This window comes from Aphis gossypii, chromosome 2 (assembly GCF_020184175.1).
Source record: "Aphis gossypii isolate Hap1 chromosome 2, ASM2018417v2, whole genome shotgun sequence".
Classification (NCBI taxonomy): domain Eukaryota; kingdom Metazoa; phylum Arthropoda; class Insecta; order Hemiptera; family Aphididae; genus Aphis; species Aphis gossypii.
This window is the reverse complement of record NC_065531.1, coordinates 79,881,607-79,898,459: the sequence shown is the minus strand read 5'-3', so window position 1 is coordinate 79,898,459 and position 16,853 is coordinate 79,881,607. Positions and strand designations below refer to the sequence as shown.

Genomic DNA, 16,853 nt, shown 5'->3' with positions numbered 1-16,853 from the left:
TTATTATTATTATTAGGTAGGTATATGTACCTAAACCGCATACGAAAGACAAACACAATATGCTGCAACGGAATAATAACGTATACTGCATGCCACTACACACAAAGAACCTAAAGGAACATCAAACAACTGAAATATAGTATAGTAATAAATGATAGGAAATTACGATCGACATAAATAATGATAATAATATTATATAGGTAATATATACCTACGAGTGTTTGTAGGTACAACTAGAAGGTATAATATATACATATAATATAGATTTACAAAATAATAATATATAGTCTCTATTACCGTGGTCAACTACTGTATTATATAATATGCGTTTAATAAACACAAGACATCAATATAACGTAACGCAATGTCCATGCAAAACATAATGTATATAATAGGTAAAGTATTACCACTAAGTCTACGTGTAACTATGTAATGGTACGTGGTGAATAAAAATCGTACAACTTACATGATAATACTATATATAGGTACCTATTAAGTAAGGATATCGATATTGTATTTTTATACGATATCGCGCAATAGTCGAACGAAAATCAGTCGTCGTGACGTGTGATACGAGCTATATACGCACGACGACGATCGATGAATATCGTATTACAACATATATTCATCACCGCAACCTAACCCTTCCCCCGTGCAAAAGATCGTTCTATCTGCAATACGTCATTGCCGTCGTCGTCGTAAACATTATTATTGTTAGATTACTGCGTGGGAGGTTTGAAAGTCCGAATTTAGCCGTACGCCTATAAGTCGTCCAGGGTTTGATACTAACAGACGGCGCTCCAACTTGGCGAGGGTAGAGGGGGCTGTTGACGGATAATCGCGTGAAAATTAAACCGTTTCGTCCCCGTCGAGGACTAACGCGTCTGTCGATCACTCTGCAAAAGTCGGAAAACCTCTCCGGTACGGTGATTTAGCCGATAGGCTACCCGCTGTATATAGGTAGGTGGTACGTGCTCGCGCTCTCGAGACTTTGACCAGAGTTCTCGACCGATCCCCCTCCCGAGGGCCGGCTCGCGATGCCGTGAAAAAAATAAGGAAGTGCATACGACATGAGCAACAGCAGCAGCATCAGCGGCGGCGGCGGCGGCGGTGCAACAGCGATTTCGACGGAAAACGATATATTATTTTATAATAATATTATGTAAACTATAAAATAATGATAAAATATCGTGTTCGAACAACACGGCATGACCGGAGACATCAACTACGGCTTACCTGTGTGGTCTTTACTATAGAGTTTTTATTATTATTGTTGTTGTTGTCGTAGTCGTAGTCGTTGTTGTTGTTGTTGTTGTTGTTGTTGTTTTTTCTTTTGCGAAAAAAAAAACAAAAGCCGATATATAAATATGATTTTTTTTATTCGAAAGACAGACGCCGCTTGAGTGTAGCGAGATCGTGCGGGGGCGCGAGATTCGCGGAAAATAAGTAAAAAAAAAAAAAATGCAAAAAAAAAAAAGAAGAAAAGTTATCAGGAAAGAAACGCGATCGAATTCAGACGGCGGCGAACGAGATCGGACGCATCGCGCGCGTCGAACACGAATAGAACAAACTGTGTCTGTCGGTCGGTCGGTCGGTCGTTATCACACACACACACACACACACACACACAAACGCGTAAACACGGAGAGAGAGACACCAACACACACACGCGTGCGGAGCGAGCGCGCGCGCAAACGATTTTACTACCGGCACGCAACGTAGGGCGGGCGGGACGGGGGGAGAGACGGCGTCGGGAGCGCTGGAAACGATTTGCACCGCGAACACACGGCCGACCTGGGCGAGCGGGGGCGCGAAGGCGCGTGCGCGAGACGAGCGTGTATATATATATATATATAGTCTGCGGCGGCGGCGGCGGCGGAGGTCTGTATAAATAACGTTAAAAAAAATAAGGAGAAAAAAAAAAAAAAGGACCAAACCAGAAAACTGTGCGCGTTTTAGAGAGCCTCGTGCGCGTGCGCGACCGTATACGCGTGTGCGCGTGTGTGTTCGGCGTGCGCTCGTGTGTGAGTGTGTTTATTTTTGTTGGGTCAGGCCGTCGGATCGATCCAACAGCTGCTCTGGAATAAGGCCCGCCGACCGGGCGCGAACGGATTTACGTCGATAGGGGGCTGGCCGCCGCCGGCGTCGGTGGCGACGACGACGACGGCGACGGCGACGGCAGTGGCGGCGGCAGTGGCGGCGGAGGAGTCTCGACGGCGGCCGCGACGACATCTAGGCACGGAACGCGGAGGTTGCGCGACCCGAACGCGCACCGCCCAAAGATGTCACCACCGGTTTAGCTCGACGTGGGACAGACGAACGACGACTTTTTTTTCATAATTATAGGTTTATCGTTTATTAGCGCGTTTTGTGTAAGTATTTGGGGGGGGGGGGCAAGGGGGCCCTGTCGAAATGAAAAACGCAATTCTTAAAAATTATTATTTTTGACATGGAATGACTTTGAATTTATCCAAAGAAATTCAAACATAGAATCAGCTACTTATTATATAATATGCCACTGATTATAATATAATATAAATAATAGGTTAATGGGTAGCTTTTAATTAATAGACAGCCGGAGCGAGTGTTATCGGTACGAGAGAACAACAGCGAATGGACGTTGCGACGAAAATGAGAATTTTTCTCGATCTCACGTCGACAGTCGACTAATGAGTGTAATGATCGATTTGAGACTATTTAATACTGTATTACGTTATTATATTGTTTTGTTACATGGAAGAGCGAAATAATGGTTACATTTGAATAATAATTGTAAATAATATGAATTTTAAATGACGATGAAATACATTTCGAACAAAATTAGCCGAATATACAATTTTAGTCTCTGATATATAAACTATAAATCGTTTATTTAAATTAATCAACAAATTTGGTGTGTTAAAAAACAGTTTACTCAATCGAGTTTTTGAATTTTTTTTTTTTACCTACGTAATATGATACTGACGATATAACTACTAATACAATATACACATTATATTTTATTGAGACATTATGAAAAGTGTAACTGATTAAACAAATTAATACATTAATAGCTTTCGTGTGCAAATGGTTAAACCTGAAACTTTCAGACACATATGGTTTGTATGATTTATATATATATATACATAAACTAGCTAGAAGTTTTGAATGTTAGATTACATCTCAAAGTTTGATTGAATAATATCTGAATAATATATTTGTTTTAATGACTTATAAATTAAAATTGGCAAATAGTGTTTGTCATTGAAGTTGCAGCCACACAACACTCACACGGATTAGTTTATATAATTATTTTTCGAACACAATTTCAAATTAACATTCAGATCTTGATTTCTGCATAATAATAATTTTATTAGTAGTATACTAACTGAGATATATGTAGAATTTAGTTTGTAGATTATATAATATATATATATGTGTCATGTATTATGATCTAACTGAATAGTGAATAGCAATAAATAATATTAAATTCCTTTAACAATTAACAATAATAATATATTAATAGTATATAATTTATATTTTTATACTATGAGTAATAACTACAAATAAAGTATTTTTTTTAAATACAAATATATTTATTTTTTTACATTTGAAATTGTAATTACATTTTAATCAACTATTATGATATTTTTTTGTTAAATTTACACATTTTATGTGTACGGTATTTATGGAAGTTATTAATAAAATTAGTAAATTAGAGTTTTAAGTATCACGAAACGTTTACTTTTATATTCTGTTTAACAGTACCTACATTAGTCATAAAAACGTACATGCTCACTGAAATGCTTTCAACGTGAATGTCCCTCTTTTTTCATTCAGGCGTTTTAGTATCACAATTTATTGGATGCATTTTGCAGGATCTCATTAATATGTTTAGTACTATGTTAAAATATAAAATTATGGTAACACGGCGTCTTGAATAGGCTATTTAGCTACACAATATCACCCGGTCTGATTCAGGATTGGTCTATGCTGAGTGCGCCGAGAGAGCGCAAGACGGCGGCGACCAAAATCGGGTTTTCTGCGAATCCCCAAACGTCACTCTACCGTAGGGAAACCGGTTTCGATAGCAGGGAGATTCAGGAGGATGTGCGGCCCGACTTGTGCTCTCTCTGCGCACTTAATATAGTTGTCTAGCACTATATAGTACCTATGACTTGTTTTATAATAATGACATCAGACGTAGATTCTAGTAGCAATAACTTTTATTTTATTATTTAACTGCTATATTAATACAGAGTACCATCTGAATTCGCAAATAATAATTCAAAATACAGATCATATCAAACCGAAATAAAATTTGGAATAGAAATCGCCGGAAAGTTAAGGTAGATGACGTCATACTGAACCACTACCTGGTACCATATGTGCATTCTAATTTTTTGATCCACATATTTTCTGTACAATAAATCATCATGATTCACTTTTCAGCCAGTATAGACATTTTGTTTTAATACTAACGATAATTATAACATTATAATATTATAGGTTTGAAAACTCGTTCCAACTGTTGAGTAAAGTTTAAAAAATAAAAATTCCTATATCTATAATATTATTACATTAACAATGTACATATTATTAGTCATTGTTAAAAAACACAGATGGTATGTGACATAATGTTTCCAATGAGAATCTAAAACTATAAATATTAGACAACAAGTTAATTTTATTTCTATACGTGCGATTGATTGGTATAAATTTATTATTAGTGTGATGTAACCCATAAAAACAAATATATTATATTTTACAAATAAATTAAAAAGAAAATTGTGTGCATAACACATTAGACGAAATCAAATTTGTTATTTTTTTGTAATTCTAAAATAAATCTATTGCAATTTAACTTATTCATAATATATAAATAGAATAAAACAATTAAATTATTTAAATTTTTACGGAAATGTATTTTACAACAGTTCTCGCTAGTCAAAAGAAGACATAGGTTTCGAAAGGGGCAACAAATATTTTTACATTGCTTACCTTAAAAATTTTAAATAAATATCGTTATAAAAAAAAAAAAAAAAGCCAACGGCACGTAGTGTTCCCAAGCGGTCACCCATCCAAGTACTAACTACGCCCGACGTTGCTTAACTTCAGTGATCGGACGAGAACTGGTGTATTCAACGTGGTATGGTCGTTGGCGAAGGGAATGTGAAAGTATTTAAAAATTAAGAAAATGTCATACAAATGTTAATATAGTGATGCATTTACCAAATCCCACACCATCATAAAATTATTTTTATTTAAATATATATTATAAATATTATACAATGACATATAAAAGATAATTTTAATTTAATTAAATCAAAATATTTAAAGAAAAAATCAAATTCTAAATTTTAAAAGATTTATAGAAAAAGTAAGTTGTATCGCCACGGATATAGACATTTATGAATTTAAAAATATGTCTTTTTTTAAATTTGAATAAAGTCATCAATTGAAAGCTTTTATCAAATTTATTGTAGGAATTATGTATTCTATTTTAATAATAAAAAATATCTACTTAAACTGCATACATTAATTTACAAAAATAAAAATTGTACAAATGCTCAATTAAAAAAACAAGTACCCCTAGTCCCTACTAGTATTTATCAGCCTTCGGGTAACGCAAAAAATATTTACCTATTTCAAAACAATCTTTTAACCTGACAACATTAAAGTTTATTTTAAAGTGGTTTTCGATTTTTTAAGAATTGGCTTTATTTAAAATCTTGAATTTTAAAATGCATTCACTTCATACATACTATGTATCAAGTCTAAAATGTATGTGTATACATTTAATTATCTATAAAATTGGTGATTGAACACCTTTTCAGATACGTAATAGCCGTCACTGGACCCTTCAGATTGCTGACCGAGACGATGACAAAGTCTTATGAGCGGTATGTTATTTATAAATTATAATATATACATATTATATACGCAATCTCCATTGAAATAAACGAGAATTTCTTTTTTCTGCAGATATTGTTCATATTATAATTTTATTTGTAATAGTTATTCTTATTAGTCATTCATTTATAACTTAATTACTATAAATTACATTATGCACATCATAAAATGTTACACTAGGGGCTAGTGTGTCACTAAGAGATATTATTGTACCAATGTTATGACGATTTTCATTTGAGAAAAATAAATGTTCATATTATTTAAACTAAAATGTTGAAAAATTGTATTATTTTAACAATATAAGAAAGTATGGTTTTTATTGTTCTCCTTGACTATTTTGAACAGCAACTATCGTTTATTTTATGTGTTATATACCTATTCATATTTATTATAAATATATCCAACCACTCAATGGACTAAAATGAATGTCATTGAAGCTTAAATTCAAAGACATTTTATTTTATTTCCATTCTAAAGTTTTATTATGTAATATCAGTAGTCAGTACATTTCTACAAGACTGTTTTGGGATTCGTTCTAAAAAGTAACTTAACCTATAGGTATAATAAGTATATTACATGCAATATACATTGTGCGTTGTACAATATGAACTATGCAGTTTGCAGTATAATATAAAAAACTAATACCAATATTTTTAACTTTTCGTTTATTCTAAATAATTATTTTTTATTTTATTAGATAATTCTCGAGCACTTTTAAATTAATAATAAACAAGCAACATTATGGTATCAAAAACATAGCTGTTTCTGAAACAATAATTGTATAACTTTTGCAAAATAATAACATTAAAATATTATACGTCCATAGATAATAATTATGTAGAAAAGTATAAACCCATATACAAAAACAAAATATAACTCAAATTTTTTAGCAGTATGTAATATAAATTAACACTACCAGTTTAATAACCGAGTACTACCATACTATATTTGTTTATGATAGTATACTCGTATGGTCATAAACTCATACAAACAATCTCGAGGGGTGAAATATTAACTCCTATATCGAAATTAAATTTTAATTAAAATAATTTGAATAATATGTATAATTAATTAGATTACAACGTTTCAGCAATAAAAACTGTGAGTTGTTCAAAACGAATTTCCACAAAGAAAAAAAACACAATTTCATTCATTTTAATGCTGATAAATGAAAAAAATTAAACTAATTATAACTTAAAAATATCAAATTATCATATTATTTAATTATGTTAATCATTCGATCTGCCATGTTATATATTCACCGATAAACTTGTATATGTCTTTTATAGTTATATCACACTTAGTCGATATAATATTTAATTATTCCTCAAAAATCGTTTAAAAAGCTCCTTCGATGACTTAAAATTATATTTTTTATTTAAAATAACGGCACTACATTATACAATACTAATAACAAACATTACTTAACCTATTATAAATAGTAAACAGTTTTCCATTTCAATCAAATCTTGAAGGTGATGTATAATTTGAGATGTATTTATATTAAAAGTATAAAGACACGAAAATCGCTACGTATTTTATACGATAAAATAATCAAAAATACTATCATATTATGTGTCTGCTGTGGATAAACAATACTTATAAGAAGTGAACAATACATTAACCGTCATACGCTACTGTCCTCTCTTGATCACTTATAGATGTAAAAAACAGAAACATATTATTATATAATAAATAGTTCCTTAATTTTATCGCGACGACACTAAATAAAACGTGTACAATTTTCGTTGTCTTACATTAAATATATTTTAAATTTTAAATAATTTAAATAGGTATTAATTTACTGCTTATAAATAATTTTTAACGATTGGAATGGAGTAAATGCAGAATAATACATAACGAGTTGAATAATAAAAATATCCATAAATATCCTCACAAGCGGAATTAATTATCTCGTCATCTTGATAACTGAACATAAGAGAATATAATTTAAAAACGCACCTCCACAATAATAATCTGTTCCATATTTTGTGTTTGTTAAGCCACGAGTATAAATAAAATTATGAAAATTAATATTTACTGTATAATACGTCATGATATCATAAATAATTTGTTTAAAAAAAATAATTTTGAATTTATTCTATGAAAAAGTTTTCGATGATTTGTTAAAAAAAAAAAAAAGGAAAAATGTTATTTAAAACGAACAAAAAAATATTTAATTTAAATGTTTGTAAAGGGTTAATTTATTATTTATTATCAGCTATTACACATAATAATAAATTAATTTAACAAAGTAATTCACATTGTAAAATAAATATGATGTTTTGGATATTCTTTATTAAAAATTATATTATATTTAGCACGAAAATTGACAAATATACAGGGAATAAAAATGTAATAATACAATATTAGTTAGGTACCTTAACCAACATTTAGTATGCACATTTTTTAATAATTTTGAATTTCAAGTAAACTCGATATTGTACCTACATAATATTTTGGTCTATATAGTTGTAAACTGTTAGAATAAGGATAGGTACAATAGGTGTATTAAGTACAAGGTACATAATATATTATACATAAATAAATAAAAAATATTTTTGACCAATTGATTCCGCCAATATAGAATCAAATCTGCCAGTACAGGTAAGGTTATTTAAAAACAACCTATCGATTCTTCCATCTACCAATTTTTATGTGTCCATCCTACCTATTTCCTTCTTTATTTTATTGAAAAAGTAATTTACACGTAACTTAATTATATAACTAATATTTTTGAAAATAATAACTTTTCATAAAAATAGATATATTGTAAACTAAATGTACAAAATGCCTATAAAAAGAATAACAGATTATAATACATACATTAATAATATAACTAACGTAATAAGTGTAAGAAAAATATCACTTGTTCTTTAAGTTAGATTGTCATCATTAATTAACGATATCAAGTCAATATTTCAGGAAAAATTCTATAAAATGATATTTTTTACAGGTATAGTAAAATATATAATATAGTTATAGTATTAAAATCAAACTATAATTCTTGAGTGGGAAAATTGATTTTTCTCTTTTTGATTAGGTAAAAGAATCAATAAGTTGTTTTTAGACTATTTATTTCAGTAGAATAGATTTATCTTTTCCTCAAATATAATAAGGTCTGGAGGAATCAACAAAACCCCTATAAATCGTTTCTCTTTTATCGTTTGATAATGAATTTATTCTAAACATGATATTCATTTAATTTAAAATGGTTTATTTATAGATTTATTTTTTTATTTTTTTTTATATTTTGTACTAAGTATTCAAAGAGCATCCTATGGTGACATACATAATGGTTACACCAACTTTTCAAATATAAAATGAATGTATTTTTTTGTAGTACCTACTTATAAATTATTATACTCAGATAATATTTACAAATTCAGTATAAAATATTAAAATATTAATATTAGTTTGTCTAGAGTAAGGACTTTAATACATTTTTATATATTTTCTGATTAACTTTATTGTATGCTTAGTAGTTAGTAAGTACATAGTATATTTCACGACGTTTGAGATCAAATACTCAATGTTTTTACTTTTTAGAGCATATTTTTATAGTGTATCGAGAATCAATCACTTCGGTAAATATTATTCATGAATCAAGGTCAAAAAATGTATTTAATTGTGAATTTTTCGTGAAAACGATAGAGCCCAATTTTTATGATCAGTGAGTATATTATATTCAAACTATGTTAGCTGTATTAATGTTTTTTTATACATTTAAGTACGAAGAAAATTTAATAAACCAAAATAATTAAAAATAATACAATTGAAAAAATATTTTACCAACACAGTAAATTCCTGAACAGCATACCTACTTATAAGTGCTAGAAAATATAATCCTGAAGTGCAAAAATCCAGGGATAATTTGATTATATTATTCATTATTAAAAGGGAGGATTTAGTGAGCATGCCTGGTGAATCGCCTGTATATGAATATACATAAAATTAATCACATTATTTACAAATATTAAAGGACTCCGTGGATTTATTAATCCGATCCAATAAATAAACATCGAATTGGCATCCGTTATTGGCATGATATTTTTGTATAGCTAATATAAAAAATAAGCTGATTAAACCAAAATATTACACTTTCTGCATACATATTAAATTTAGTGTAAGTACAGTATTTGTACACTAGTATATTACTGTAGAAATGTAATAAAATTTTAATAAATTGGTTATAAAATACTAACTTATATTTAAACCATTCTATTAATTTTAAATGATTATTTGTTAAAAAAAAAATATGTATATATATTGAAAAAACTATAACATATTATTATCTACATTGTTTATCGAAACTTTTTTTTAGTTTACGTATATCTTTCTGTTAAATTTTAAAATTATTTTTATTTATTATTCAAAAATGCATACAATTTATAAAATATTTAGTGTATTTGTTTTATTTGGGAATAATGTTTAGATAGTTTTTTAAATAAAATGTTTTCATTTAAAATTAATTTAAAAAAATGAAATTTTCAAAAAACTCTTAGTTAGCCAATCAAATTTTTATTTATTGCATTTATTGAACAATTTTAATGTTTTTATTTGGAAATAGTTGTTCATAAAAAAATCCCTATGCCATAATTTTTAATTTATGAATCATCTTAAATGTACAGTAATGTGTTTTATTTATTTTTATTTTTTGTGCAACTAAAATTTATATTATAAATGGTAAATGTTAAATTTCACTATTTGAGTGAAATCACGAATTGGCACGCTTACAATTTTTTAATTCTAACTGTATTACTTGTCAAGTCAGTAGGTAGTGGTCTATAAAAATGAAATAATTTTAGATGATAATGTTTATAGTTTAGATGTGAACGTATTGTGTAGAGATATTTGTTTCACATTTCATTTTTATTTATGACTTGTGATCTACAATTAGTAGTTTTCTCAATATATTATTAAGTTCATATTTTCTGTATACATTTATACAATTTTTATATTATAATTTAAAATGTTTTACCTGTTATAAATTAAATTAAATTTACATATTAATTTATGATGTTTATTCTGAATAACCATAGTAGGTACCTACTAAATAAAACACGCGCAGTTGCTTATGGTTTCTATTGTAAAACCTTTCAACACAAGTGAAATATATATTATTATATAAGTATTTTATATAAATGTACCTAACCAGTTATCCTAAATATGTTTGTTATTGTATCAATTATATAATTTAACATCTGTAACTTAAAGCACAATAATAAACTATTTAATAATGTATAACGATAAATCGTAGTTCGTACATAATAGTATTTTTAAAAGTAAAATATTATATCAAATAACTATAATATTATGCAGTATTTAACAAACTGCAACCTCAAGCTCTCAATACAATTTAAATTAATATACACAATATACATTAAATAATAAAATAAAATTTTAATTATATGTAATTAAAAATCTAAAAAGTGTTGTACGTTTACCGCAGTATAAACTATACGTCATATTATAAATATCGGCTTTTTGAATACCTATACAATAATTTTAGTAAAGATGAAATGTTCGGTTTTACATTTTAATGAGATCGCTACAAGATTTATTATAATATTGTACCTACCTTCCTATATTTAAATTAATAAAACTAAATCATTAAATATTAATAAAATATTTAACGTGTTGATCCGCGTGTTCTTATACCGAGTAAACCATAATAATGATAATATTTTAAATCCGTTTGATATCATAAACATCTAATTTAAATAATTTCATTTTCTAAATTTTAGATTTTATAATCGCAATTTTATTAGTTTCTATTATACGTATACTCCGTATACATAACAAAATTAACTATGTTAAATTCGAATAATTTGTAAATATATAGGCCATATGTATTCTGTATGCATAGATGGTAAGTATCTTATAAATGCATAAAAAAACGTAAATAATTTATAATCTAACAAACCGTAATGGCAAAATGTAAAACAATTTTCTTTACCCTCCTGTTACATAGGCTGTAGTCATACGTTGTTGCAGGTCAAGTGCATGTTTCACTTTTACGACAATACTTATTACGATGTATGCAACAAACAATGGAAGAAAGTAGTATGGTATTATACATTTAAATATATAAAGTAAAATGTACAGATCATCCAAATAACTTAACCATAAAAATAATATATAATCCTATACTTTTCAGTGTGCATACCATCAAAACTACATTATTAATTATTATATCTACTATGCATTACATGTACAACAGCCATGTTATTGTACGATAGAATCACATAATGATCAAATCAAAATGCTTTCGAATATTATAGTATATACTATGTATGCTGCGTGGTCGTAAAAATAACCAATTTGTTTTACTATCCGAATAAAGTATTAATCACGCCGTCGGGAGGAATGAAACGTGGTTTAAAAATAAAGGTAGGTAAATACCTACTACTACTACCTACAACAGTTTCGTATAGAATATAGTTTAATTGAAATAGAAAGTGTGTTTTGCATATGTAAATGTTGATTGCCGTCGATATTAGTTTTCATAAACGTGAAAACATATACGAGTACGTATGTCGTTTATAATGCAACACAGGTGTACGGTAGTGTAATACAGATAAGTAGGTATATTAAATAACTAAATTCGAACATCAGTACAGAAAATAATGTAATTTGGTTATTCTACTATTAAATATGTAATTTATAATTGTTCGATATAAATAGAGATGTAAAGAAAACTAAAAATAAATTTTTAAAATTCGAGTAAAAAATATGCAATAATTTAAACAATGTAATGTAGGTATATAAGTATAATTATTCACAACTTAATTTCGAATATAACAAATAAATAAAGAAATAATAAACAAGAAATAGTGCGTATGAGTATATACATTACAATCTGCAGACTAGATATTTTTAACTTTTTAAGGGTTTAATAATATTTTTAAAAAATAAATATTTTATTTTATTGAAGTGTATAGATTTTCGTTTGTCTTTGTGTCTCAACTATCTAAAATTAATTATCCGTAATGAAATAAAATATGGACTACGATGAGCATATTCACATGATCATATCATGATATTGTGAATAAGTGGTTTTTTCCCCTCATTAGAATTAAGGATTTATATTTTGTTATCTGAATGAATTAACTACTTTCTGCATTAAAATTCAAGAAATAAAACAATGTTTTCAATAAAAATAATATTATCCATTTATTCTTCAATCCCTCTCAATAAGTACCAGTCAAAATGTGTGCTGCATATAATTATATTTGATTAAAACAAAATATACACTGTACATTGTGTACGTGTCAATATTTGAGTGGTGAATTCCATGGAGGGTGGTGAATTTAACAGCTCAGACAAGCTAAAACTCCGTTCTTTGATCAAACGATATAATATTCAATCCACTTATTTGAAGACACGTCACACAAAGTTCTACTTTAGATACTAAAAATATTATTTGTATACTATAATATATTACTTACAACATTATTGTTGTAATGGTAGGAGGTGGTGAATCGGTATAAAAGTTGGTCGTATATTGAATAATTTAATATCATATAATATAATATTAGATGCGCGTGTTATTATATATTTGAATTGATGGTTCTTTTATCAAAGGATAAGTTATTGACTTTGAAGCGGGTTCACAATTACGTTGTCTGTCGTGTCATGTCGTATCCAAAAGTTGAGCTCACACTAACTCCGGGCATTACCATAGTTAGTGGACGAACGAATAATACCATGATTACAACGGTCAATTACATAATACGATAAAAGGCACGACAGACGAAGCAGCTTTGTACAATGAACAATCGGGGTTTATCCATTTAAAGTTTGTTGGGAACGCCGTAGATTAAATATTATGCAATAAAGAATACTTCTCTATACAAATAACTATATATTTATACACTGTTCCCAGTTCGAAAAAAAAAATCGAAATACATCATTTTATAGGAACATTCCGTGCAGGGGCTTAAAAAAAATCGTTAAAAAAATAAATTCACTACCATACTGTTTCATTATTTAACGCGATATATTGTGTAACATATTATATAACATGCCATGCTAATTAACGTATTAGGTGTATTATTTAGTATTCTGCGTAAGTGTGCTAACACAATACGACCGTTATCCATTGTTCCGACTGTTCAGAGGAAATACAATTTCAACTTATTTGACAAAAACACATTGCAGAGAATAATATAATATTATCTATTATACATCCTGACTATTCGCATACGCGGCACTTATACACATTACATATTTTATAATTTCGAATTAACGTAAGAAAATACCATAGGTATAGTGTATTAAATTTCCAATTTGCAGAGTTGTTATACGAAACCTTTAGAGCTCTTGAATACACAGTATCTTGAAATTGTACTTTTTTTTTAACACACATACAGAATTTATAAACTGATATCCTTGCAACATGCCATCCATGTCACTCAGAGTCTTAAACCTTTTCGACTCAAATTTACATACTAAGTACTAGACTAAACAATATATCTATTTTATATATTTATTAAAGTAAACTTTTGTTATGAATTATTATCTGTAGAACATAAAATAAAGTATAATAACTTATAAGTTATAAAACGATAGAACTAGTAAGTAACAATTAAGATATTCGTTTGAATTTTGATTTAGATGTATCAGCAGTTTAAAAAAAAAATCATTTGCTTAACTATTTAAAGTAAAAAAAAACGTTCTTATTAAAAAAAAAAAATTATATCACCACAACACCATAGGCAAATAAATAATTAAGCTATTAACAAATACCTATATTAATTATAAGCATAATTATCATTCTGTTTATATGTGTATTATTTGTAAATCTATATTCACTGATTCCTACAATTACTTTTGTGGAAATAGTAGAAATACTAAAGGGAATTTTTATGTATGTTTTTATTACCATCTGAGCTTAAATCACCCCGTAGTAAAAGTCAATATGCTTACGTTACTTAATCTTATATTTTATTATTATCAATGAAATTACTTAACATAAATTGAATATTAAAAAATAAAATTAAAAACATGGGATTTTAATACAAAATTATATGGTTTTTTCTGTGTTGATGAAAAATCATTAATCCAAAAAATGGGTAATATAGCATCGTCTACCCACCTCATCTCATAACAAGAACGCATCTTGGGTAGTTTATAATATTTTATAAATGACTCGTGAGATGCCGACATTTTAATTTTAAAACTAAATAATTGTTCTCGTAAGTCATTAATATTTCATTATCAAAACTAAAAATAATTAAATAACTGTTGTACAAAGCATATCAATGATCTATGTAATTAAACATAAATCTATATGAATATAAAATGTACAAAATCGTACGCACAACAATAAATTAGTGTCTTAATAAAAACTACAGCAGGTATCTTATAAGTTATAAAATATATAATTACATATATTTAGGTTCATGTTAGATATCATATTTGCAGATACGGTTTAAGTCAGGTCATATATAGGACGGTGTATTATTGGTGTATTGTCTGGGTCGATGACTTCGTTTTTTCTATTTGATACTTTTAAAATACAATTTTGAAATAAAAATATTCATCGAAATCTGTTTGTTTAACAGAAGCTTGAAACACACTCAGTTTGTAAGTGGAGAACGTGTTTAGTTTAAATCGAGTGTTCTCATCTTACGCGTTATACTAAACAATGATTTCAAATGTTATACAAATATTGGACAGTTTACTGTCACGAGCCGCGTATTCACGTCCGGTATAACGAAAACAATACGGTTATAGGATATTGTGGCACTAGAATATTGCTCGAAGTTATACGTTTGTTATGTGTGTTTATATATATATCATATTGAATGTGTGATAATACGAAACGTGTTTCAAAACAGGTAGGCATCATTCTATAAATATATAAATATTATATAATCCGACCGTTTGAATAAGAAAAACGTGTATACACGCGCGTTATTATACTTCCGGTCCGAAAAAAAAAAAAAAAAAACTTACCGACATAATAATATAATAACAATAATAATATAGATAATATGAAAAAACGAATAATAATAATATAATACAGAGTTCGAATCGTAGGCTGCAGTAGACGTAGGTACGCACATACAAATTACACTTACAACAACAGAAAGTTGTATTGACTTTCACTCGTTGTTTTCAAACCGTACAAATCGCAATCGGTTTGTAGTTGCACAGTAAAATACGCGTATGATTAATGTATCTGCGACGTATTATCTTCTCGGTAACACTATACAGTCGTGAAGTTTGCCGTTTAATTTATTTCTAAATAATAATAATAATATAGCCACTTACACGTTCGCGCCCATGTGGAGCACATTTGCTAGAAAGTGGCGATCCGCGTCTGGCAACGTACGCACATAATACCGCCACCAAGTAGGTACATAATATTATTATTATGATAATATTATTACAACGTCCGTTACCGAAATCGACAACATCAAAACGCCGCAACGATGGCAGCGAGTCATCAAAATTTTCTAAACGAAAAAAAATTTCACCCGTTTCTTGGAATACACACGCAACACACGTATCGCGCCTGTTCAGATATGCATATATAATATTACTGGGCGTTATTGTGTTGCGTGCGCGTATACGAGCGGCATATACATCGCGGTCGGCAAGGTTTTAACCGTTTGTTTGTTTTATCATTATTATTGCGCCTATTCCTCCTGGCGCAGTGGCGTAGCCAGGATTTTTTAGGGGGGTGTTTTTTTTTTATGTTTGTAATAAAATGTAACTTTTGCTAATGATTATTACCATTAGCATAATATAGTTGAACTATGGTAATGTGTGAATATGCGGCATAACAGAATACGTTTTATCACGACCAAATGATTGCATTCCTATATATATTTTAAAAACTATATTTTTAATATGAATACGGACGAAGGAGGGGTGTTTTAACACTCAAAACAACCCCTGGCTACGTCACTGTCCTCGCGTATATAATAAATGCCACGGTATTATAAGTC

At 28.7% G+C, this 16,853-nt stretch overlaps 1 protein-coding gene and 1 non-coding gene across 5 annotated transcripts in view; both read right to left on the bottom strand.

Moving 5' to 3' along the window:
* Positions 1-16,213, bottom strand: part of LOC114123037 (protein NDRG3) — a 64,929-nt gene extending 48,716 nt beyond the window's left edge. The window contains exon 1 of one of the 4 annotated variants that reach the window (XM_050200003.1): positions 16,174-16,213. In XM_050200003.1, the coding sequence (XP_050055960.1) occupies positions 16,174-16,198 (25 nt within the window). In that variant the 5' untranslated portion in view covers positions 16,199-16,213. Of the gene's footprint in view, positions 1-1,236; positions 1,634-16,173 lie in introns of those variants that run through there. The other 3 variants (XM_050200005.1, XM_050200004.1, XM_050200006.1) reach the window with 3 other exon arrangements.
* Positions 5,024-5,142, bottom strand: LOC114123038 (5S ribosomal RNA). The gene has a single exon (XR_003592322.1). It is a non-coding gene; the product is annotated as a 5S ribosomal RNA (ribosomal RNA).
* Positions 16,214-16,853: the final 640 nt, after the last annotated feature.